General features: G+C 34.2%; 1 protein-coding gene across 17 annotated transcripts in view; it reads right to left on the bottom strand.

Annotated features, from left to right (window-relative positions):
- Nucleotides 1–2,182: 2,182 nt before the first annotated feature.
- The window catches only part of PPIP5K2 (diphosphoinositol pentakisphosphate kinase 2), a 66,749-nt gene continuing 45,147 nt past the window's right edge, over nucleotides 2,183–23,784 (bottom strand). For 2 of the 17 annotated variants that reach the window (XM_037142662.2, XM_037142661.2), the window contains exons 22-32: nucleotides 21,570–21,677; nucleotides 21,363–21,479; nucleotides 18,944–19,111; nucleotides 17,553–17,669; nucleotides 16,715–16,888; nucleotides 15,382–15,454; nucleotides 13,695–13,814; nucleotides 12,758–12,820; nucleotides 9,305–9,445; nucleotides 5,682–5,807; nucleotides 2,183–3,907 (exon numbers count right to left, since the gene is read on the bottom strand). In XM_037142662.2, the coding sequence (XP_036998557.2) occupies nucleotides 3,795–3,907; nucleotides 5,682–5,807; nucleotides 9,305–9,445; nucleotides 12,758–12,820; nucleotides 13,695–13,814; nucleotides 15,382–15,454; nucleotides 16,715–16,888; nucleotides 17,553–17,669; nucleotides 18,944–19,111; nucleotides 21,363–21,479; nucleotides 21,570–21,677 (1,320 nt within the window). In that variant the 3' untranslated portion in view covers nucleotides 2,183–3,794. Of the gene's footprint in view, nucleotides 3,908–5,681; nucleotides 5,808–9,304; nucleotides 9,446–10,916; nucleotides 10,974–12,757; nucleotides 12,821–13,694; nucleotides 13,815–15,381; nucleotides 15,455–16,714; nucleotides 16,889–17,552; nucleotides 17,670–18,943; nucleotides 19,112–21,362; nucleotides 21,480–21,569; nucleotides 21,678–23,784 lie in introns of all 17 variants that reach the window. The other 15 variants (XM_037142665.2, XM_037142664.2, XM_037142671.2 and 12 more) reach the window with 12 other exon arrangements.

Below are 23,784 nucleotides of genomic sequence, written 5' to 3' on the forward strand. Positions count from 1 at the left end.
TGGCTCACCACCACTGGCAGCAATCTTGTGAACAGGAGGGAAAGCAACTTTGGAGATAGGAGAGAACATGGTCCTTGCCATTGTGACTCATGCAACTGTGGCTGGAGCCCCTCTCTCCTTTGGGCCTTCAGAAATGCGGACCTTCTGGTGGACCTTGACAAATTTCCCTACGATTTTAAGCTGCATTCAACTGGGGTGTTTCTTACGTGCAATGAAATAAGATTTTTACAAAAAGATTTTTTAAAAGAGCAATAAAAAAAAGCAGAAAGCAAAAGACATATTCCATATAAACTATGTTACTGTATTAAATAAGAGATCCTAAAATTGAATTACAAAGCAAAACTCACTATACACTATATTAAAATATCTAAACAAAACAAAATACCTAAAAAAAATACCTGACACAAATACTATAAGCAATAAAAGGATGGATGAAGATGTTATCAGGCAATGCAAACTAAAATAAAACATAAGTCATAATCTTAATGTCTGACATTTTAAATTACAGGGCAAATGCATCCAAGAGACAAAATAAAAAGATACTGTTATAATGATAAAGGTAAAACCCACAATGCAAATCTAACAGTTGTGAATTCATATGCATCAGAAAACATAGTTGCATACTGTGGAGAAAAAAGAAGTAAAAACCACAGTGAAAGGAGATACTGAAAGAAATCTGTAAGTGGAAAGTTTAATTTAACTCTCTCTCAACTTGAAGAAAAGGTCATAAAAATCTATATATTTAATCAAGATGTAATTTATATAATATAAAAAAGATTTCTTATAGTCCTCCATTTTGTAAAAATAGACGCTAGCTCTTCCACAAAAGGCAAACTTTACGTGCAGTAGTTTGGTAGCCATGGTTCTGTACAAAGGGAGAGATACTTCTGCTTGAACTCCTCATCACAAGGGACTCCTGCAAAAGGAGTGTAAGGACTGCTCCCATGGGCAAGACCGCTGCAGTTTGTGGTGGCTCCAGGTACAGGGTAGGAGAATTAGGGAGGGACTAGAGAGAACTGCTGGGCTGCCACAGAAGCAATCCCAATCTAAGAACAATCCAGGTATCCACCATCTAGATAAGAAGGCGAGGATAAGATGAGGTAAAATTAACGAACACTGTATGTAAGCAAACTTTGATAAACACACAAGGGAAGACCAAGAACTTTTCCATGAACTATGAACACAAGACAAAAAAGTATAGTCTTAGCTCGAACTGGCATGGAACTAGGTTAGAGTGGACCCAGATCAAAGTCAGCAGAACCTGGAGGGAATTCTGAGTGACTTTTCCATTGTCTACAAATTTTAATTAGATATTTCTAAAAAAATTATACATTTAATTTTTCACTTAAAACGGCCACCTATGCCCTTACGTTCTATGTGTATACTGAGCACACAGCCACATGGTCTTTTGTCTCTCTACTCTCTCCTTTTGACCTTCACTTCCTGCTCAAACGAATCTTGAGGAAGAGTGTTCAGCACACTTTTCTCTTTAAGCCAAGACTGATATAATACCTCCAAAACACCTGGCAGTAAGTGAGAATGGGGTATGAGAACTCATTAGAACCAGGGCAAAAGAATCTGTTGTCAGACTTCAAGGCCAAAGTTAGGTCTGGGTTCAGGTGTAGGGTTTTTAAGAGTGAAAAGAATGAATAATGCACTGTTGGACGGTTCTTCAAGCTGGGCTCTCTCATCTCTTTGCTGCTTGAAGGATTGATTAGCTGCAGAAAGAAATATCTTCTAATATTTAAAAACAAACAAATAAACAAACAAAAACCACACCTTCCAGGGATAGAATCAAGTGAGAAGCTGGATGCTTCAGTAAAACTCCCACTAAATAATGATAACTAAAATTTCTTGCTCTAATTATAGAAGACTTTTTGTTTGTTCTGGAAAATGATTCTAAGATTTTTACAAATAAAAATGTCCAGTCTACAAAGCAATATTACCGAGTTTGGTAACTACAGTAAAATCATAGCTCTTATATAATCATAGAAAAAGTGATTTCTATGGAAGTTTCTAGAAAGTTAATATATTGTGATGTGTATAGCCAATAATAAGGAATTTTATTTGATATGTAACATAAGTACTGATTAATATTTAAATAATCTACTTTGAAAGCTAAAAGGAGAGAAAGATAAAGAATTATTTAGAAATGAAAAAAAATTTGTCAGTCACTTGTTGATTCTGGAAATAAAATATTTTAATTCAGTTCCACTTAAAAAATAAAAGTAGTTTCCTTACCCCCGCTATGAGCACAGTAGCTACATTTTTACATACAAAAAGCTTAGGTACATTCAACTGTTTATAAGACAGGTCTCCACATAATACATTTACATTCATGTGAAGAATACGAACTTACATAATTGTATATATTCATGACTTTCACATCTGGTACCTTTTAAAACTAACATGTAATATGACTATTTTCTAAAAGTTAGTTCATATATGCTAATTTAAGGTTAGGAGAGTCTCTTCTGAAGAATTTTAATAGTTGTATTCATACGAGAATTCAATAATTTTATAACAAGAAGCTTCACGCTAAAGCTTTCGCAATATAAGTTACCTGACTGGCAATGCATGGGTTTCTTACCAGGTTGTACTGTTTGGTTTACAGTTTAAGTCATTTCAAGTTTTAAATAATTAACTATTTGTGCAGAGGTAAAAAAGCACCAAAGGTAATATTTTTTCACATCACACATGAAATCACAACACAATGATCTCAATTTCCCTTTGAAATCTAATCATGTGAAAAAAATATTTATTCGGATGGTCAATATTGAAGCTTTCTTAGTGAGATCAAGGGATACACCAGACATAAAAAGTGAAAACAGGTGCTGTGGAATTCAGATATTCTTCTCACACTGATGGTTTTTCTATTTTTGAACTTTTCCTTAAATCTAAAAAGAGCTCCAAAAGTGTTACATTTTATAAAGTTGTCAATTATATCTCTTAAAAAGAAACTCTAAAGATGTCTTTCTCGCCAATATATGAAGCAAAATTTTCCTGATGAACAAAAGAACATAATGGTAAGTAAATATATAATGAAAATATCTTCTACAAATGAATATATAAATTTATGTGCATAAAGCTGTAGATATCCCAGCTGTATATGCAATATTTTAAATAACACACAGTAAAAAAATTCAAAGCACAGATTGAAAAAATAACCCATGGACTGTAACTCCAATTATTAAATATTGCAGCATATATGTAGTTGTTAACAACTGCAGGGGAAATATTTGTAATTAAATGGTCAATGATCTCTCTTTGGAAATGTACTTTTTAAAAGTCCCCAAGATGTAATATGGACCACCAAATTTCAACCAAAGCTACAGGTTTTTCTTTTTTTTTAAAATTAATTTCAGAGCTACAGGTTTTTAAAGCCAAGATGCTATCCATGATAATGAAATGTGTGCAGAATCCACTTCTCGGATTCTCCGTGGGGCAGTGCTACTGGCTCCACACTGGTACCAGCCAGCAGGGTATTTACGTGTCTTTACGTACCTGTAAACATCACAGTAAGAACGACAGACCTTTATCACCGTAAGTTTTGCTACTCATAAAATGCTAATAAACATTGTTTTAAACACTTCCAGATCATGACAACAGTTTCCTACCTGAATATACACAAAGAACTCTCCAGAGGTCACATAGTTTTAAATGAATACAGAGAGATATAAGAAGAAACATAAACTATTTGCTTTGACAGCTTTGAGCCAAGACTTACTACATGACGTTTTCTAATAAACATGTGATTCTTTTTAAGTATAAGGAGTTTGGGCTCCTGCTAGATTTCATTTCTTCTTCCCAGTGTTTTTTTTGTGTTCATGCATTTCTGTTTTGTTAGTTACACTCTTTCTCCGGGATGAGGTACTGGGCACAACTGCATTAGAGGGTCCACTGGTGGCTAAAAAAGAAGAAAAAAGAAAAACCATTGCTTAGATTTTCATAAGTAATCCAAGTTTAAATAATACTGCTGAGCAACAAAATAATACTTTTTATGTTATAACTTAATGCAAATGAAACACTGTAAACATTTAACATAGCATTTTTAACCTTTTACTTTTTAGAATTCAACCAATACAGAAAATTAACATCAATGGTCTATGTTTACAAAACAAATTTCTCTTTTTACTCTACATTCTTCCTGGGAAACTAATTTACTGCATCATTTTAAACCATCAGCTAGTGTGCTAACAAGCTTTAAATTTACTTTTCTGTCTTGGGCCTTTCCCTTATGTCAAGATCAGTCTATCCTACTAGAAACCTAAGTATCAGACAGGAAACATCAACTTAACATATTTAAAACTGAACTCACTATTTTCCTCATCAACATCTATTTTCTCCTATATCTCCTACCTCATCCTTATCTAAAAAGCTAAAATGTTAGAAAACTAGAACATTTCTTGGCTTAGACTCATCCTTCTACATGCAAACCAACATCAAACCCTAATAGTTATAGAAAAGCAATTCTAAGCCGAGTTACACTTCTGTACAAGTGCATAAGCTCATGTCAGACCAATTCTCCCACACGTAACAAGTATTAACCCTGGGTAAAGTACGAAAGTGAACAAGGGGGACATATACTGGAAAAAATCAACGCTTGAAAGAAGTAAACATTAAGAGATGGGTGTATACCATCCTGTTGACCTTTTAAAAAAGGTTTTGGCCTATGAACTGGATCTACTATGCACCATGTGAAATGGCAAAAACTCCCCATACAACTCTGTCCCACCAGCATGAAGAACCAGACGACCAGTACCAGGACAACTACAGCCGCTGGAAATACAGGTGGGAAATCCAAGAGCCCCCAATTTTTGTATAAACTCTCATCAAATGTATGGACTGAGCAGAGTAAACTCCAAGAATTTGAGCTAAGGCCAAAAAAAGTGAAGTGACAGTAGAACTGCCAACCACTTCGAGGGACACAGTTTTGCAATCTGAGTTCAGTCAAGGTTAATGCTTTGCTTAAAAAAAAAGCAAAACAACCCAATATTTTTTTGAGGAACATAATAGAAACAAGAGTCCAAGTTTTCTACAACATATCATTCATAATGTCTAGGATACAATCCAGAATCACTCAATAGATGAAAAAACAGGAAAACATCTTTCTTTCTGACAATGGGTAAATTCATAGAAACTAATCTTGAGGTCAGCCAGATGAACAGATAAGCAACTTTAAAGCAATCAGTTTAACTAAAGAATAAAGGAAAATATGCTTACAGTGAATAAAAATACAGAAAATCTCTGAAGAAAAACTATAAAGAAGAGTCCAAAAAAATGTCTAAAACTAAAGAATAAATATCTGAAATAAAAATGAACTGGAGGGGTTTAATGGTAGAACGGAAATGACAGGTAAAATCAACAAGGGTTACTACCCCCTAAAAAAAAACCTTCATATAAAACGATGCCTAAGCTCAACAGAAAAGCGAAAGAAGGCAGTCCAGAAGTTAGTTTTGCGAAAAGAATGAGTATGAAATATATTTTATTAACAGATGTGGGGGCCTTCTAGAGAAGACAACAGAAAAAATGCAAATATATCAATAGGATCCAGTAAGATTTTTAACCATTCGGATCAAATAACTTCCTAGACTGTAGTGCTCTTACTTAAAAATAGATTACACAGTTTGAAAGCAAGCTAATTGCTCTACAGAATCCATACATTCACACACGTGCCTAACCTGGCTTGCTGATCGCTTTAGTACTCTTTAAGGTGGTGGGTGGTGTCGGGAGGATCTTTGCAGGTGTGTATGTATTTAGAGACACTTTTCTTCTCATTACTGGACTGGAACGTGAAACTGTAGAAGCTGAAAAGAAAACAACAAACACTGAAATGTGGTACTGAAATGTGGTAATTCAATAATTTCCTGCCAATTCTATCTTTACATTTTAGAAAATTTCTTATGACATATTTAGTGGCCCTGTGAATACACATAATATCAGGGCAAAACAGATAAGGCTTTCAGGTAAGTTCAGCAAATCTATTCTTCCGGTAAAAAAGTTCTCTCATTTACTCTTAGCCAAATACATGTTCTTTTTATATTCTGAACAATAAACGTTTTACTATTCTTTAAAGAATGCTACAAGAATACAGTGACAGACTTAATTTTATCCTGCCCTGATAGAAACTCAGCTCCCTAAGGAATGGCAGAGAGCTGAGAGCACAGTTTTATTGCCTAGTAACAGAAGAACAGAAGACGGGGTCCCAAATTGTTTTTCTCTCAAAAAGATCAAGTAGAGATTCAGGGATAGTTGTCCTATAGCAGAATGGTCTAAATTAGCATATTTAAGAATAAACTAACTATAAGTAATTAAATAAATCAGATTGTTTTCCTGTATTACCCAGCTAGATTTATCTTCATGCAATAGAATTTTAAAAGATTTATTTTCTCTAATCAAGGTGGGAAGATTGAAAAGTGCAAAAAAGTAGAGATAATTCCTAAGCATGAAATCCTTTGGAGAAAAACAGGCCAGAGGTGGGAGCTACTGGCATGAACTTGTGGGTTTGTAAAGAAAGGGAGGTGAGGAGATAAATTTTAAAAAGATTTGCCTATGACTCTGTATGGTGCCAGGTGGGTGCTGGGACTAGCAGGGGAACACTCTGTAAAGTGCATGACTGTCTAACCACTATGCTGTACACCTAAAGCTAGTACAAAATAAGATTAAATGTAAACTGTAACTGAAAAATAAAACTTAAAAAAAAACCTTATTTTTCATGTTTTTGGAGAGGACCTGATACAATAAACAATGTGTCTCTAAAAATTCATATGTCTCTAAAATATGGGCCAATTATGGTAAATGTGCCTTAGGTGGTTGATACCTAGTCCTACACTGAATGAATATGATGAATATAAATTCTACTGGCAGAAGCTCAAAGTACTCACTAAAAGTGACAGGAAAGTCCCTAAACATCACATAAAGCACTACACCATCGCTTAGTATTTTTCTGCTTGCATTTTTTATCCTACTACCCCTAACTTCCACCCCTAACTCACCCAGCTAGTGTTCCTACACCCTTTCCCTCAGTCCCTCACTGTCAGTGCCCCATTATAAGCCACCTACTAGTGACCACAAAGTTAATTTTGTCCTAGGTGAGGAGAAAACACTTTTGTAAGGAGAGGATTAATAATATTTTCCCCCCTTGTAACACCACAGAATCAATATAGTTCTATATTATGATGCTACTTCTTGGACAAGTTAGGGAAATAAGTATAAATAATATAAATACAGGTGGGGCAAAAACAGGTTTACAGTTGTGAGTACACGAAAATTTATCCTTATATTATTACTTATTGTATTATTTTCCATATGAACAACTGTAAACCTGCTTTTGCCCCACCCTGTATATCATAATTACTAAATATTAATTCTGGAGTTACACTATAAAATAAAGGATTCAGATAACTTTTTTCATAATCGGTACCCTATTTTAACATTCAAAAAGAATTTAAAACTCCACAGATTTTTGAAGACCTAGGTTTTAGTCTTGCTCTATCATCAACCAGTTGATTTCCTCAGCAGTGTCATTCTGTTTTTTCCTTTAAACAGTAAACTTTTCTCAAATAAAATGTTAAATAAAACGGAGCAAAGCAAATACTCTGGTTGAAGCAGGCCTGAAACACAAAATGCAGCACCTTTCTCTTTCTCTGGAACTTCCAAAAGCTCTTGGGGATACAGCCTGAGGCCAATAAACCACATGGGTTCTAAGGTCCACCCAATTCTATGAAATACATTAACAATAATTACTTTCTTATGTAGTTCCTTTAGTAAGTAATGGCATAAAATTTTAAGAGAGTCAGATGAATTAGAATACAACTTATATCCGTGATATAGAGGAGAGCTTATTAGAACACAGAAAGGAATTTAATATTCTTTATTTCACTAATATAGCTCAATATATACTGATTAATTGAATTCACTAACCACTGATATAAAGCCATCATACATTAACAGTGCTATACAATAAACTTTCAAAGATGATCTTTTTTATAAATATTCCAGCAAAATTCTCTTTAAAACAAACACAAATTACTGCTGCTATAATCTCTAAATCATCCTCTGAAAATCTTCTAAGTTTGCAATAGCACAGATATCCACCAAAGTTCTTACATTTCATATGCACATTTTGAAATGAAAGCCTACATAACAAAACCACTCTTCAAGTGCAGTATTTTAGAACATTCATACTAAGATACCTCTGTTTCAGTTAATGACTGAAAGTTGACTCCTATAACCAGATGTAGAAGACAAGGGAAAGGCCACTTTACTGCAGAAATACAAGGTGATAAATTCTATCACTGTTTAGATAGAATGTGAACAGAATTCTCTCAAACAGTACATGTGGTGGCCAAGGAAAAGAAGGAGAATAACAGCAAGAGTGGCTTTCACTTCAAGACCTCCAGTTTTATTCTCTGGAGAAACATATTTACAGCATTCTCCTTACAAAAAGGAGAACAGTATACACAGAATGTCTGGAACTTTTTAAAGATATGATTAGAACTCTCAAGGTTCTTAACTCGAAGCAGAGCACTGTCTCCCAAAATTAATGCTTCCTACACTGAAAACTCCAATGTGCCAAAGAATCTCACAGAGCTGAAAATGACAACAGCCACCTGACTTCTTATACCTAAAAAGGTAGTCTTAATATTTCCCTCAGAATAGTACTACATGATGTTTAAATGTATTACCAAAAAACTGTTTTCTCAAAAATGAGTTTTGGAAAATCTGGGTACATAAGAAACTTAGCCTTTGTAACTATATCTCTTTCAAGGGAGGGAGGAACTTACTTAGTCATGAGCCCTTATATATCACACACACAAACTAACTTCTTCAGAATATGTTCCAAAGAACACAATTTAGAAAAATGTCCTAGTTTTCTCTCTTCAGTCAAAAGCTCTTTCTGAATCAGTATGAGAACTTGCCAAAGTGGAGAGGTGACGGCACGTGCACATGTGTGAGTCGATACAGACCGATATTTTACAATTTTCAAGGTCATTATACAATGACATATAATGGAAATGTGAAAAGAGGACCATGGCTCTGTAATGATGACCCTACGTTACCTGACTTCTATTGCTGTGTCTTAGATTTTGTTTCTCCTTTTTGTAAAAATAAGTTTTGAGAGGAGTCGGAAAAGGGGGTACATTACATATTCCAAAAAAGAATTCCAAATAATGTGCCTTTACAACCTTTCCTGCCCTAAAATTCAATTCTACCACTACTTGAGTTTATGCTTTTATAATTCTTTTTATATTCCGATAACATCTACATCCCCCAAATTAAATAATAATAATAATTTTCCTACAAAGTTCAGGGGTCGTCTGTGGAACTTCACTTGATGGAGAAGCAATGGAAGCAAGAAATTCGTCCACCTGCTTTAAAGACAGGGCATTGTGAAGAGTTTCTAGAGGACAAATAGATGGCACCATGGAATACAATTCAAAGCCTGGAAAACAAAAACAAACACAAAAACAGAAGTTGGATACTGAAGAAAAGCAGAAATTAAAAAGGCAGCAGCAGACCACTGTTCAGAGCTGGGCATCTCAGGCTTTTTCGGTCTATCCCATGCAAACGCACACGGTCTCTAAAGTCATGACAGCAGATGCTATGCAACATGTGCTTGGAACAAGATGTGACAAAGATTTCCTTTTCCATGTAATCACACAGTACGGCATGCACAGCTTCATTTTATATTTTCATAAAATCTAAAAATAGTACTTAAGAATTTTTCAGTTCTGTACTTTTCAAAATCAGGTCTATTTGATAGGTGAATAGTGGATGCCATTGAAAAACAATTAATACTTTTCTAGTCTTACCAGGACCAACAATGCTCTCTTAATGTGACCCCAAAAGAACACTCATTTGTTTATGCTGAGATTAAAATCCCAAAATATATTTCACCTACCTTTATTGTATTGACAATAATTCTATTATTGGACATTGCTAGCTGAGTAGTTAGGTCAAGTAAAAAGTAATACAAAATACATGTACGTTTGCATACAATGGCACAGAAATACAAACCTTCAATGAAACAAACCATGCAGATACACATTAATACCATCAGCGAAACAAAAGCATCTAAATATAGTTTTTTAAAAAAACAAATAGGATATAGGTTATTTCGTTTTTATAAAAGTGGCTTTTAAAATTGCTTTCATATACAACCAAAATAACAAGTCTTTCTGCATCTACTCTTTCAAAAATGCAAATAAATTTTCTCCAAAGAAAAGAGTTTTAATATTTTAAAAATTTACATAAAGTCTAGTATTATTAATTAAAAAGTAAACATTAAACTCAAAAAGACTGTGAAACTGTCTGCTTCAATAGGTATGTGCTCATTTTAACACTGACTGATATTTATCTAATTTTGAGAGAAAATATTGACCCAAGAACTAATTCTTAGCTAGAATAGGAAAACTTTGGCTAAAAGAGATTCTAATCTTCCTATGAAAACAACCAAAGGACTTACAAGACTGATATGTTTGACTTTCAGGTGCAAACCAAAGCGTGACAGAACATGACCACATACCTAAAAAAAAAACCCCAAGTACAACACCATAATGGCAGCTAAAGCATTTAAATTAAGCACTAAGGAAATCAAGTTTCCACAAGTATTACATTTTTTAAGTACAAGATTCATGCAAGTAAGCGCAAACCCTTTCTTTGCAATACACTAAAATTAACAATGTAATTTTTAATCCTTTCCTTAGAATGTTTGTAAGCCTTCATCACAACTATTTTCCTCATTTGCCTGTTAGACTTTATAACAGGGAAATGGCAATATAATCAAGTTCTTCTGGACTGCATTTTTTCCCACTTGTCTTCAGTAAGCATTTCCTTTAATGAACAATGAAAGGGTTAGCGCGGCAATTTAAAAAGCAACCCTGCTGTCATGTTTAGAAGCTATAAAAACATACCACTGAAGCCTAGAAATTCCACAGAAACGAACCGCCACCTATAGAGGTGTAGGTGTTCTGCACAGAGGCCCAGAAAATAAGGTAAAGCACTGTCAGAAGGTAACTTGTTTCACCACGTTCCTTGAACTAAAGATGAAGGCAGGAGTAAGTACATGATATGTGTTAAGATGAAAATTACATGAAAGTTAGGGAAAATAAAAAGTGAAAGAGTCAAATGACAATTCATAGGACAGATAAGACAACACAATATAAAAAAGTAAAAAAAAAAAAGAAATATTTCTAGAGTTGAGCGGAATGTTTTATCTGCATTAAAGTCTCGCAATGTGTGGACTATCCACAACTCTTTTAAAAGCCTAAACAAAAGAAATATAAAATTATTCTACTTTCTGTTGAATTTAACAAAAGCACTTTTTTTTTTTAGTTTCAGTTAACACAGATTTCTCCCATATAAAACTTGAAACACTGGCTATAAACACAAGCATTCTGCACAAAAACTATACTCAGTCATGAACCTGTAATGTCTCTTCTTAGAATTCTGGGACTTCTTTTTCTGGAGACTTCAGTTTCTATACATGCGGGTTCTTTAGAAGCTGCAGTTGTACCAAATAAGGACCTTTTTCTTCAAAAAGTAGCACTAGAACAGCTATAATGGAGGGAAAATACATTAAGCTTTAAGGCTAAATTTCCACTTGCTGAGGATGACACCTCACACCACGGTCGAGGAGAGTCAGTGCCCTGTTAGCTGAGGTGTGCCGCCACTCCTGTTGCAGAGTCTGGACGGGGAGAATGACCACAAACTTGTGCTCAGTTCTTTAGCTTCATGGAAGTGTTTAAAAGACCTGATTTGAGTTTTTGAAAGACTTACTTGCATTCAAAAAGAAAAAAAAAGTTCCAGAAACAAAAATAATACCTTTATTCTGGATAACAGCAAAAACCTGTATGTCTTCTTTTAAATTCTTTAATCCTGACTTATTTCATAATGATCAGTAAATACTCCCTCTTGCCCCACAAGAACGGGCAGGCTCTGTGTAAAAGGCTCTTGAGAGTGCAACAATTCAGTTGATAAGTAATGGCCACAAAACACCTTCTTGTTTGGCCTCAATAACTCAATTTAATTGATTTGGCTTTCTAGATTTTTAGCTTAGTCTTCTTCCTATAAGAATTTCTCCAAATTTTAACACAAATCTGAGGTACCAAACAGAATTGGCTGCTTGACAACAGCACACCACAGTGCTACATGAAGACAAAGTGCGTGCTGGATGAAGTTTTCCGAGTGTTCCAGACCCAGCTGAGTTTTGCTTTAGACAAAGAGCCAGGGGAAATGGTGCTACACAGTGAAATCTGCGTCCCCTGGCTCCCCAGAACTTTTCAAAGACAACATCTCATTTGGCTATTTGATGAGTGTAGCTCTGCATTTCTGTTAAATAACTCAATAAAACAACCAAATAATCAGAAAAGAAACTAAGAACAAACAAATAAAGAAAACCCCATTAAAATTATATGAATTAAGAAAATAAAGAATACTAGTTTTTTTTCTTAATTTGGATAGACTGATCACTTCATAAATTAAAAGGAATTTTCAGGTGCTGATTTGGTATTAAAACTCATGATAACTTGTGTTCATTAAAAAATTTGATGACTAGTGTGATTATGTAAATTATAGCTGAAAAAGGGAGTTAAACAGTATCAGTAATTTGGGTAAATTATAAACTGGAATTGTATGTCAACTGAAATTAAGGATTGAGAAATGAATGATACTGTATACCCCAAATTTTGAAATAAAAGAAAAATAAAAAAGGATGAAGCAGGGGAGTATCTTTTAAAATAAAAGCAAAACGTACCATTGGTTGGGTGTCGAGCAAATGAGATAGAAAACCTTTTAACAGCAGAACCGCGTGTGGCGTCTGAGAAAGAGAAAAACAGGTACCTGAAATTCATAACAGCTACCAAAAGAAGGACACTTAAAAAAAGGGGGAAAACAAATATATAAGGACGTTAGTATTAAGTGACATGCAGAAGGGACAATGAGAGAGGTAATAAGCCAAATACTAGTTAAAAGAAGTAAAATGGCTTGATGATAGAGGCAAAGTATTTAATGAAAAATACAAAAGAAAGAAAAAGCAGGATGAGTGGGTAATTCTGATAAATCCATGTTTTACTGACTAAATTTGTGGATACATGAGAAAATATTTTAAATAAATTTAATCCTGAAAAGGCTAACAAACATTCCTATTTACAAAAGGGATAAGCTTATATGAGCTCATGTAATTAAAAAATAAAATTTAAAAAATTCAAAATACCAAAGCTTAAGGTATATTAATGGTAGTGAGAGGATCTGCTTCAAATAGGGGTTCTAAAATAGTCTCACCCGATTTGAGACTATTTTTACAAATATTGCCAATATCATATTTTCTTCTATTTATTATATCAATATCAATAAGTAAAATACGAACTAGCAGTGAACAAAATTTAGAAGATCAGAGAAAGATTTACTTCTTATAATACAGCTTATCAATTATCTAAAAGAGTAATACCCATGATACGGTTCTAAATTTCAGTCAATGAACCACTTATTGAATACGTACTGCAAGTCTAACTACAATGTACTGTTTGATGAAACATGGATCCGAACTGTGGATAACAGACAGCATTGACAGTCATTTAGGCAAAGGGTGCTAGGATTCCACTGGATTCAGTCAATGTCCTTTGTTAAATATTGTATCCTTGTGGGTGTATGCGTGGGTGTGGGTACGAATCTGTGTGCATGTGTGCACATACCATCTATGCAGCCAGAAGAGGTCAGCTTTTTACGATGAGTACGAGCATAATCCTGTAGGTTAGGTGCGCTTGAAGAACCCCCGAGCACCGAGGTGCTAAACAGGCCCGCACAGTGTGACCCTGATGGGAGTTAGAGAAAATACATACAACAACGGGTGTTCTTCCATTCACATTGGGAATTCATGCAGCATGCAATAACATGGCTCTTACCACGCAGATTTGGCTGTGCCTTGAACAGGCTTACAATCACTTGTAATGTCAACTTTAGTCCAATCAGCTACTATTATTTATCATATGTACAAATGAGGGTAGATATTTAACTATGGACAAAATTTTGTCTTTGAGGAAAATAATATGCCCATATAATAGTTAGGTTTATACATATTAAAAGTATTAAAAATACTACCATAACATTAATTTAGGATGATAAAGGATTTTGTCAATCACTTGTATGAACAGGCCATAAGAAAAAAATCTCACCTAACACATATTAAATCAATGTTTTTGGATGTATGTCTTTAAATAACCTTTGCTAATGCCCCTGAATTTAATATTAATATTTGTTATGAAATAACACAGATGAAAGCTTACTTATTTGAGAGAAGACCAGGTGAAAACAATTCCTTTTAGGTCATCCAGGCCTAAATCAGTTTAAACTCCAATACTTAAATGACTCAGATCTTAATAAGACCCCAATGAAATGCATTATTAGTAAATAAAATAGAGTAAAAACTAATAATTTTTAGCAAAAGTCTTCATACCCAAGCAAAACTTTCACTGGATATGGATTAAATAATTCCTAATACATTATAATACATAAAGAAATAAGAAATATATATATACATACGTGTACACACATATATATATATATTTCTGACAAGGTACTATGGGAACATTAAAACTATCAACATTAGCTATATGTAATTAATTAAAGATCTTCAAGTAGGTAGGCATCAACAGACAGTTCATATATTTAGTATAGAGATCATAGTACATACATAGTTAAAACAATTTATTTATGCTTTTATTAAACCTATTTAGACAACTACTTACAGAAAATAATATGGCATAACTTCATATAATTTATCAACAATGAGCTTTAAAACCAAATAAAGTTTAGAGAGGTCTTTTTCAACGTTGCTTTGCTTGAGTGCCAGCAAATACCAATTGTGTTCTATAGGTCAATGAGTAACACTGCCACTGTGCATGAGTTTTGCTTTGGTTTTCCAAAACAGATAATAAAAAGGAAAATTAGTAATCCTGGATAGGCTCTGAAACACTCCCCATTTAATTGTTTTTCATTCAGAAAAGGTTCTTTTTTTTATATGTAATAGCGTATTTTCATCTTTATTGACTGGGCAAACATAAGGTTCCTTCCTAAATTGAAACATGTTGGGATTTTTAACTTACAAAACACAAGATTAAAAATTAGCATTGGCAATTAGACTAAGTAGTTTATACTGTGGGCATTCAGAAGGGTTATAAAACAAAATCAAAGGCTATTTCTTACTCATGTAATTAAAACGTTGTATATTCTGAGCTGTACAACTTGACACTTCTGAATTAGAATACGATAAATAAAAACTAAAGCATAGCATTTGGTCATGCTTTCATCACTGAACGGTTTTACTTGTGTGCAAAATTGTGAGTATTAAGGCCCGGAATTCAAATTTTTCAGACCACGTACCTACAGTAGGGTTCTGCTTCTGTTCCACAAGAGTTCTTGGTGTTCGCAGGTAATTAGCATTTTCAGATACAACCTGCACAAGGAGAGCAGAAGAAATGAGGTAAAACCGTAAAATAAATTAAAAAGTCCATATTTCATTTGCAGCCTGTTCCAGACAGACAAAGGTTAATAAGCTGTATGGTAAATATTAGTAGAAATACATAAAACATGAAAGATCATGCAAGATCCCCTTCTGAAGGGAGTCCATTTCATATGAGGTCCTTGCAATGAAGTGGTTCGAAGCAGGCATTCAAGAATGAAATAGCATGTATGAAGCAAGACAGATGAAAAGAAATAATTAATAGATTGATATAATTTCACTCTCTCTTAAAAGAAGCCAAATGCCCACTCTTAAACAGCTCCTGTATTTGAAGGGGGAAAAAACAATCACATACAAAAGAAAAGACAGACAGAGACTGTTCAGGTCACCATACAATTACTGATCCATGCATGGGCTTATCAGAGTAACCTTTAAATATTCACAGCCTTAATGGATACCATAATCCCTTTTCCTATCATCAAAAGCATTATATTTCCAAAAAGGAAATTGCTGAAATTCTCAGAAAAGTCATGTGTAACAGCAGACCTTTCATTGTAAGTAAACAAACAAACAAAAAATGACAAAAAAACAACTTTAAGTTTCCAAATGTCATCACAGAAAGTCCTTCTGAAGTCATTTTATCTGACCCATATTGTTGATGGGTAGATATACATTGCCCCCTCTTATCTTAAAAAGAATATTAAAAGGACTAAAAAAAAAAAAGCAATGCATGTATCCCTCCATTTGATACTTTCAGATCATGGACTAATCAGTATTAGATGCATCCTGCTAATTAACACAGGGCCTCATAAATTCTGGTATTTAAAAAAGTGTTCACATTCTCAGCGAATTCCAAGTGAAATCTGATTTTTCAATTATGGGGGAAAAGGTATTTTTCTTACTACTGAAGTATATAATATTGATTCTGAATGTTTTATAGGGTAATTAACTCAAAGATAGATTTTATTTTAAGAAATTACTAACAAAAGTACCTGGAGTATAAATTATTAATTTTTAAATCATGGATATTTAAAACCCTTGCAGTAAAAATGATAAACACATGCATTGTGACTTCTTTCCCTCAAATATTATTAGACATTACAAGCAGTTTTAAATAAACTCAAAATTAAAAAAAAAAAAAACAGAAGGATTTACTCTGATGTAAAATATAAGGGATTAGATGTCCTCAAAGATAGCTGTTTGTTGCTCTGAATGCAGGGAGGAAAAATGTTTAATGAAGTAAAGTTTAAAAACCTGTTGCCATGAGCCAAAAATACTGGATGTGAAAGCCAATGATTTGGGGGAGACAGGGGAAGAAGTGATTTGTTCCCCTGATCTGCGTCTTCGACGCCCAGTACCCACACCACTGGTATAATGCAGCCAGGTACCAGTACCCTCTGGGCTAGACACACTCAGGGGGCTCTCTTCCTGGAAGTGAGAAAGGGGGCAAAAAAAAGAAAAAAAAAAGCAGAGCATGCAAAGTTAGATACAACAGAGCCAATGATCAGAAAGAAAAAAAAATACAGTTTGTTTGCTTTTGCTTATCAATTTTTAAAAAACCATTAAAGAGTAATTTGGGAGCCAAATATTTCAATATTTGAGAAACTGATAGGAATGACATAAATCTAATTGTACATAACAATTATAAAAATTACCTTACTGTCTTAGATATATAAAATATATTTATATTGCTTAATAGTTGTCCTTTCCCTCTTAAAATTGAAGAGATTTTAATAATTTTTTATCTTAGTAAACTTCAGAATAGAAAAGAATTCTTTATTTTAGATATTCAAGAAGTCTATGCTATACTGGGTACAGTTTTCAACCCAAAGCATAAAAGAATCATGCAAAGGGTGAAAAGAAATTTCAATGTATAACATGTAGAAAAGAAAATCTGTCTGCTAAACACTACAACAAAAATTAGCCATAAGATGGAGTTGAATGGCACTTCTTTACACTTTTAAGCTATCTGTTTACACCTTCCAAAGATTATTGATAGGGTCCAGTAGGCAAAACATGCAGCAAACATCTTCATTTTACATGTTTGCATGTTCAGGTTTCAGACAGTGAGGACAGAGTAAAATCTACTTGCACAAAATGAAGAGAATAGTCTTTTTCTCTGTGTGTCTTTTGGAAGTACAAACTTCTGATATCCATGGAGATGGCAGACGCTGGAAAGAGTCTTCAAGGTTTTACTTGAATAATTTACCTTATGGAAGTAAAAGTTTAGCATGGCATAGAAATAATCTCTTGAAAGCAACTTTTTAAGTATTTATGAGAAAAAAGTTTATAAATGTGTTCTATGTCTTAATAGTTAACTAAGGGCAGTGATTTTGTTGAAGATTTTAAAAATACAGATTAGTTGCAAAATGATAACTATATTAGTGTTACAGGCTTTCTGCGGAGTGCAGGAGAAGATTTAATGGTGAAACTGAACAATCTGATTAACTGCAGATTGCTTTGTTCAACATCATCAAAATCACTGCTCTCATATAAATGGTAATTTAGGTTATTTTCTAAAATTAAAAAACCTAAACATAACCCCAGGCTTCATAGTTTTTAAGCTATAATAGAACTAATAATCCATGTTATACAATTTTAATCATCCTCTATTATAATTAACATAAAATATCACATTAGTGGAAACCCTACCAGCATACAATTTCCATTTTAAAATTGCAGCAATCTATTATATTCATGGATATTTCTTTTATTAATAATTGTCATATTAGGGCACAAATATTTAAAATTGAAGAATCATAAAGCATTTATGTATGTATAATTCAGGGCTATAGAAATACACATAATCCTTTTTTGTTGTTTATATTCTTACCAACTATTAGGTAATGTTATACTCTTAAAACTTGGTATATATAATTAGCAACAAAAGTATTTTCTAATCAAGAAGTTGATGCTTCTTCTGTTTTAAATTCTTGCTTTATACTTTTACTCAAGCATTTAGAAAACATTTGTAAGCATGGATCTCAATTAAGTTCTTGGCAAATTATCTCACAAAGAATATAAATAATACAAACTAAAGGTATTTAAAGTATAAAATATACACAGATATTAAAGATTTACTTAAAAGCTTCATTCCAACTATTCAACTTTCATTTTAATTGTTATTTTATTATCTATTTAAATACTATTTTATTAGTTAGCATGACCACTAGCTTTAGTTAACTGTAGATCTTAATACAAAGGTAAATTTTTTAAGTATCTCATCAAATTTTCAAATTCCTATATTGATTTTTTCCGATCAGGCTAACAACTTAGAATTTCCTATCTCAATCTACAGTGTCACTGGAATCAGTTGTTACTGAATCATCCCTGGCCATTCCTCTTTACTTTTAACCAAAATTATTCCTGATCCACTATTCAAAAATTATGACTTGCTCCATGATTAAATCTGTATTTTCTTTTCTGTTTTATTAAAATAGTTAGTTTACTTTGTGAAAAACATGCTCTGACACATGCACTTACTTCGTTTGTAGCCATCTTCCTGGATCTTGGCAGGGGCGACTTCCTGTGTATATGAATTGGTTCTGATACCATAGGTTTGAATAATAGTACACCTCGATCAACCTCATCTTTTCTAGAAGTATGTGGTTCATCATCGTTATCAACTTTAAAAGACCGCCTGCCTTCATTCTGTGGAAAAAGAACACAAGATTAAAAATTCAGATAAAAGAACAATCTCTTCTGATGAACAAATTGAACCACCAATTAGTATAGTCACTTAAAATACATTTGAAGAAACAAATTTGTTTCTTCAAATGAATTAATAGGAATTAAACTCTTACAACAGCCTAGTATTATTCTAGGTATTGTGAGACAGAAACAGAGTTTCTGATGTTAAAAAATACATATACTCTATAGGAATTTATCTGAAGAAACTGGAAACACTAATTCAAAAGAACATAAGCACCCCTATGATCACTGCAGTGTTATTTACAATCACCAAAATATGGAAGAGGCCTAAGTGTCCATAAGTAGATAAGTGAATAAAACAAATATGGGATATTTACACAATAGAATACAGCTTGGCCATAAAAAAAGAAGAAAATTTTACCCTTTGCAACATCATGGATGGGTCTAGAGAACATTATGCTAAGTGAAATAAGACACAGAAACAAGTATCACATGATTTCACTCATTTGTGGAGTGAAATTAATGAACAAAATGAACTAACAAGCAAAATGAAGACAGACTCATACAGAGAGAGCAGATGACAGCCCAGGGGGAGGGACAGGGGTTAGGGGGTGCAGAGATAGAGCAAAAAGGAACAAGGACTCAGAGATGTGGACATCAGTGTGGTGATCGCAGCGGGGCGGGGGGGAGGGGCGGGGAGGGAGGGCATAATGGGGATAAATGGTAATGGAAGAAATACAATACAAAATTTTTTAAAAGAAACACACATACTCAATGGAGAAATTAAACAAGAATACAACAACAAAGCTATATAAAACAAGTTGACTAATTAAATTCCATCAAATTCCCAAATAAATAAACAATAATAATAAATAAAGTAAAAAAGCGTAGAGATCAGTTTCATTATACAGGAATGGCATCAACCGAAGTACAATCTAAATTGCGTCTGAATTTATACACTTTATTTATTTTTTAAATTATTTTTACTTATTTTTAATTTTTTATTGTTGTTCAAGTATAGTTGTCTCCATTTTCACCCCACCACATTTTAGAATACTTGAATTCTACTTGAAATATTTCAAACAAATGTGATGACTGCATATATAAGTAACAATTATTTGATCGCTTACTAAATATTTACTAAGTGGTCCCACGTGCCAGGACACAGATGAGTAAGATATAGCCCCACATTGCAAGAATCTCACATTATATAGTACAGGAGACAGATAAGTTAAAAAAAATTATACCAAATATCCATCTATAATAGAATGGGTAAATTGGGGCACAGTCACACAATAAAACACATACTTTAAAGTAGTAAGAATGGACAAACTAAAACTAAATACAATTATATCAATGAATATCATAAACACAGACAAAAGAAGCCAAGCAGAAATAAGTAAATCCCTCATTAAACTAAGTGGTACAGAAAATAAAGAGGAAGGGAATGTCTTTAACTAAGGGATATTGAAAAACCTGAAAAAAATCAACATTTATCAAGTTACTCCATTACCAAAGTGGAATGGAGTAACACATTCCATTTATATTTAATAGACTCTTAGATGGAAACAGAAATGAAGAACAGAATAGATGAATCTCACAAACATAATGAAAGAAAAAAGCCAAACCCACTCTCCACGCCCCAAAAGCATTTATTTTGTGATTACATATGTATAACATTAAAAAATAAGCAAAATTAATGTATGATAATAGGTACATTTGGGGAGAAGACAGGGAGTTGTAATAAGAAAAGGGCATAATTGGGTCTTCTGGAATAATGAGACTGTTCTATTTATGACTTGGCTGGCTGTTTTACAGTTGTGTTGATTTCACATATATCATTAGCATACATACTTCTTTATGCAGTTTTATGAATATGTAATATTACTTAGTAAAAAAGTTTAAACTGAGTACATGTTTAACTTTGTAAGGTTATTATAAATATTAAATGCAATAATCCATGCGAAATGCTTACTACAGTGTTTAGCATGAATTAATCCTCAAGTAAAAGAACCAAAGCTAGTTTTTTTTATCCATTCTAAATGATAATAAAAGTCCAAAATAATCTATATAGAAGATAAAACTCTAAAATACATAAAATGTCCACCCAAATCATACTTTAAAAATGTAAACCATCTTGCCACTTAGTACTTGAGATAAGAATTATAGTACACGATAGAAAATTCTTATAAAAACTTCATGAAAAGCTAAAACTGTAGTAACCAAGCACTGAGTGTTTCATCTTTATTACCTCTCTTGAAGCTGGTCTATATCCATAGCCGGATGGTAGATTTTTATCTTCTTCACACCCTTTGGCTCCTGGACTAAAGTGTAATTCAACATGAAAGCGTTCCTCTGAAGAAAGATCCTAAACAATATCACGGAACATTTTGAAAATGAGAAACTTCAAGCTATTTATTTACCTCAGGTAACACATGAAAATCAAGAACTCTGTTACCTTGTTAGGATCCTCATAAAGCATGATAACAATCTGAGTCATGTAGTTCAGTTCATTGACAACATTTAAATAATCCATAGCTCGTTTCCACTGTTCATCTTTTGATTCCTGAACAAAATATACATGGAAAACATTTTCTCATATTGCATTACATGAAAGTCACTTAACTTTCATTATGGTAGTTTGCTCAGACCTGAGTAAAGGAAGTATATACTAGCATGCACAAATCTTTCAAAATAATTACTACATTTAAGTCTGAATAAATTACCTAAGCTTAAGTAAATTATTTTTTTAAATTCTCATTAGAAGTACTAGAAACTATTGTGGTAACTTAAAAAGGACGTCCAGTCATTATGGCTGTGTACATAAACACACGGTACTGGCATCCTCCCACAACCACATCAAAATTACAAGTCAACTACCGAACAACCATCACTGAGAATCACCTGAAATCCAGCTGGACAGAAATCCTATCACTAAGGATATACAGAAGAAGCCACATTGAGACTGGTATGAGGGGTGGAAACACAGAAAGGGCTGGCTCCGCACCCACATGTGGTGGTTAAAAACCACTAGGGGTATCTCAGCTGCAGAGGTTCACCCCTAAGGAGCCTGAGGTCCCAGCCCCACACCAAGCCCCAGAGCCAACGGTTTCCATGCCTGGAAGACGAGTCCCCAAAATTTCTACCTGTGAAAACCAGAAAGGACTATAGCTGAGTACAACTGAGGGCTTCTGGAGTCCTGAGCATTCCTCTTCAAAGGCCTGTACCTGGACTTACTCAGAATTAGTCCCCCTGAGCTCCAGCACTGGGGCAGCAGCTTGAAAGTCACTATGGACATACAGGGGGAAAATTGTCTGGCTTTGGGGTGAGGGCTGGAGGGGCAGCTTTCTGCTGGATAGACAAGTTGACAGAGGCCATTGTTCTTTTCCTTAGTCTTCCCACCACAGCTGGCAGACAGGTGCCATACCTGAGACCCCATCAACACTGCTCAGCTCTGCTGATTCCCTGAGACCCCATCCCATCCAACTTTCGGGCCCACCCAAGCTGTTTCCAGTAGCTTTTCTATAAAAATGGCCTGTCTTGGCTCATACTGCTGACTTTCCCAGATGCTCTCAAAGGCTCACAAACCTGAAAGAAGCAGCGTCTGGCATAGGCATTCCCTGTGCCTCTTGCTAAGTAGCCCCAGGGTTGGCACTAGTAACAGCAGGACTCAGTGGCAGTATGGCCTTTCCCAGGTACCTCCAAACCCGCACATAAGCAGCCATCTTGGCCTGCACCTTTGGGGAAGCCCCAAAGCCAACTGACTAGGTGGCCAGCTTCAGACCATACCAAAACACCACCCAACCACCACCATAAATGACAGTTGAGTCAAGGAGCAGACTCGGCAGGCACCAGAGCCCTGCTAAAGTGAGTTCTGCCCTGAGTAACAGGTCTCTGCATAGCAGCTCCTCCTCTGTAGGTAACCCAAATGGCGAGATAAGAAACATGTCCAAAATGAAGGGACAGGAGAAATCTCCAGAAAAAGAACTAAATAAAATGGAGGCAAGCAAACTACCAGATACAGAGTTCAAAACAATGGTTATAGGTATGTTCAAAGAACTTAGTGAGAACTTCAACAGCATTAAGGACATATAAACCATTAAAAGAAAACAGTCAGAAATGAAGAGCACAATAACAGAAATGAAGACTATACTAGAAGGAATCAATATCAAATTAGATGAAGAGGACCAAATCACTGATTTGGAAGACAAGGTAGCAGAGACACCCAATCACAGCAGCAAAAGGAAAAAAAAATTAAATGTGAAGAAAAAACATTTTTTTAAGTTTAAGGAACCTCTGGAACAACATCAGGCATAACAACATTGACATTATATGGGCACCAGAAAGAGAAGAGAGAAAGGGATTGAAAAGCTATTTAAAGAAACAATGATTGAAAACTTTTCTAAAGGAAAAGAACACACAAATCAGGAAGCACAGGGAGTCCCAAACACGGTGAACACAGAGGCCCACACCAAGACAAATCATAACTAAAATCCCAAAGGTTAAAGGTAGAGAATTTAAGAGCAGCAAGTGAAAAGTAGTTAGTTACCTACAGGGGAGTTCCCATAAGACTGTTGGCTGATTTCTCAAAAGAAACTTTGTAAGCCAGATGGGATTGACAGGATATATTCAAAGTGATGAAAACATGGACCTAAACCAAGATTATTCTACCC

This window comes from Artibeus jamaicensis, unplaced genomic scaffold (genome assembly GCF_021234435.1).
Source record: "Artibeus jamaicensis isolate MK-2021 breed Jamaican fruit bat unplaced genomic scaffold, CSHL_Jam_final contig_3243, whole genome shotgun sequence".
In the NCBI taxonomy this organism is placed as follows: domain Eukaryota; kingdom Metazoa; phylum Chordata; class Mammalia; order Chiroptera; family Phyllostomidae; genus Artibeus; species Artibeus jamaicensis.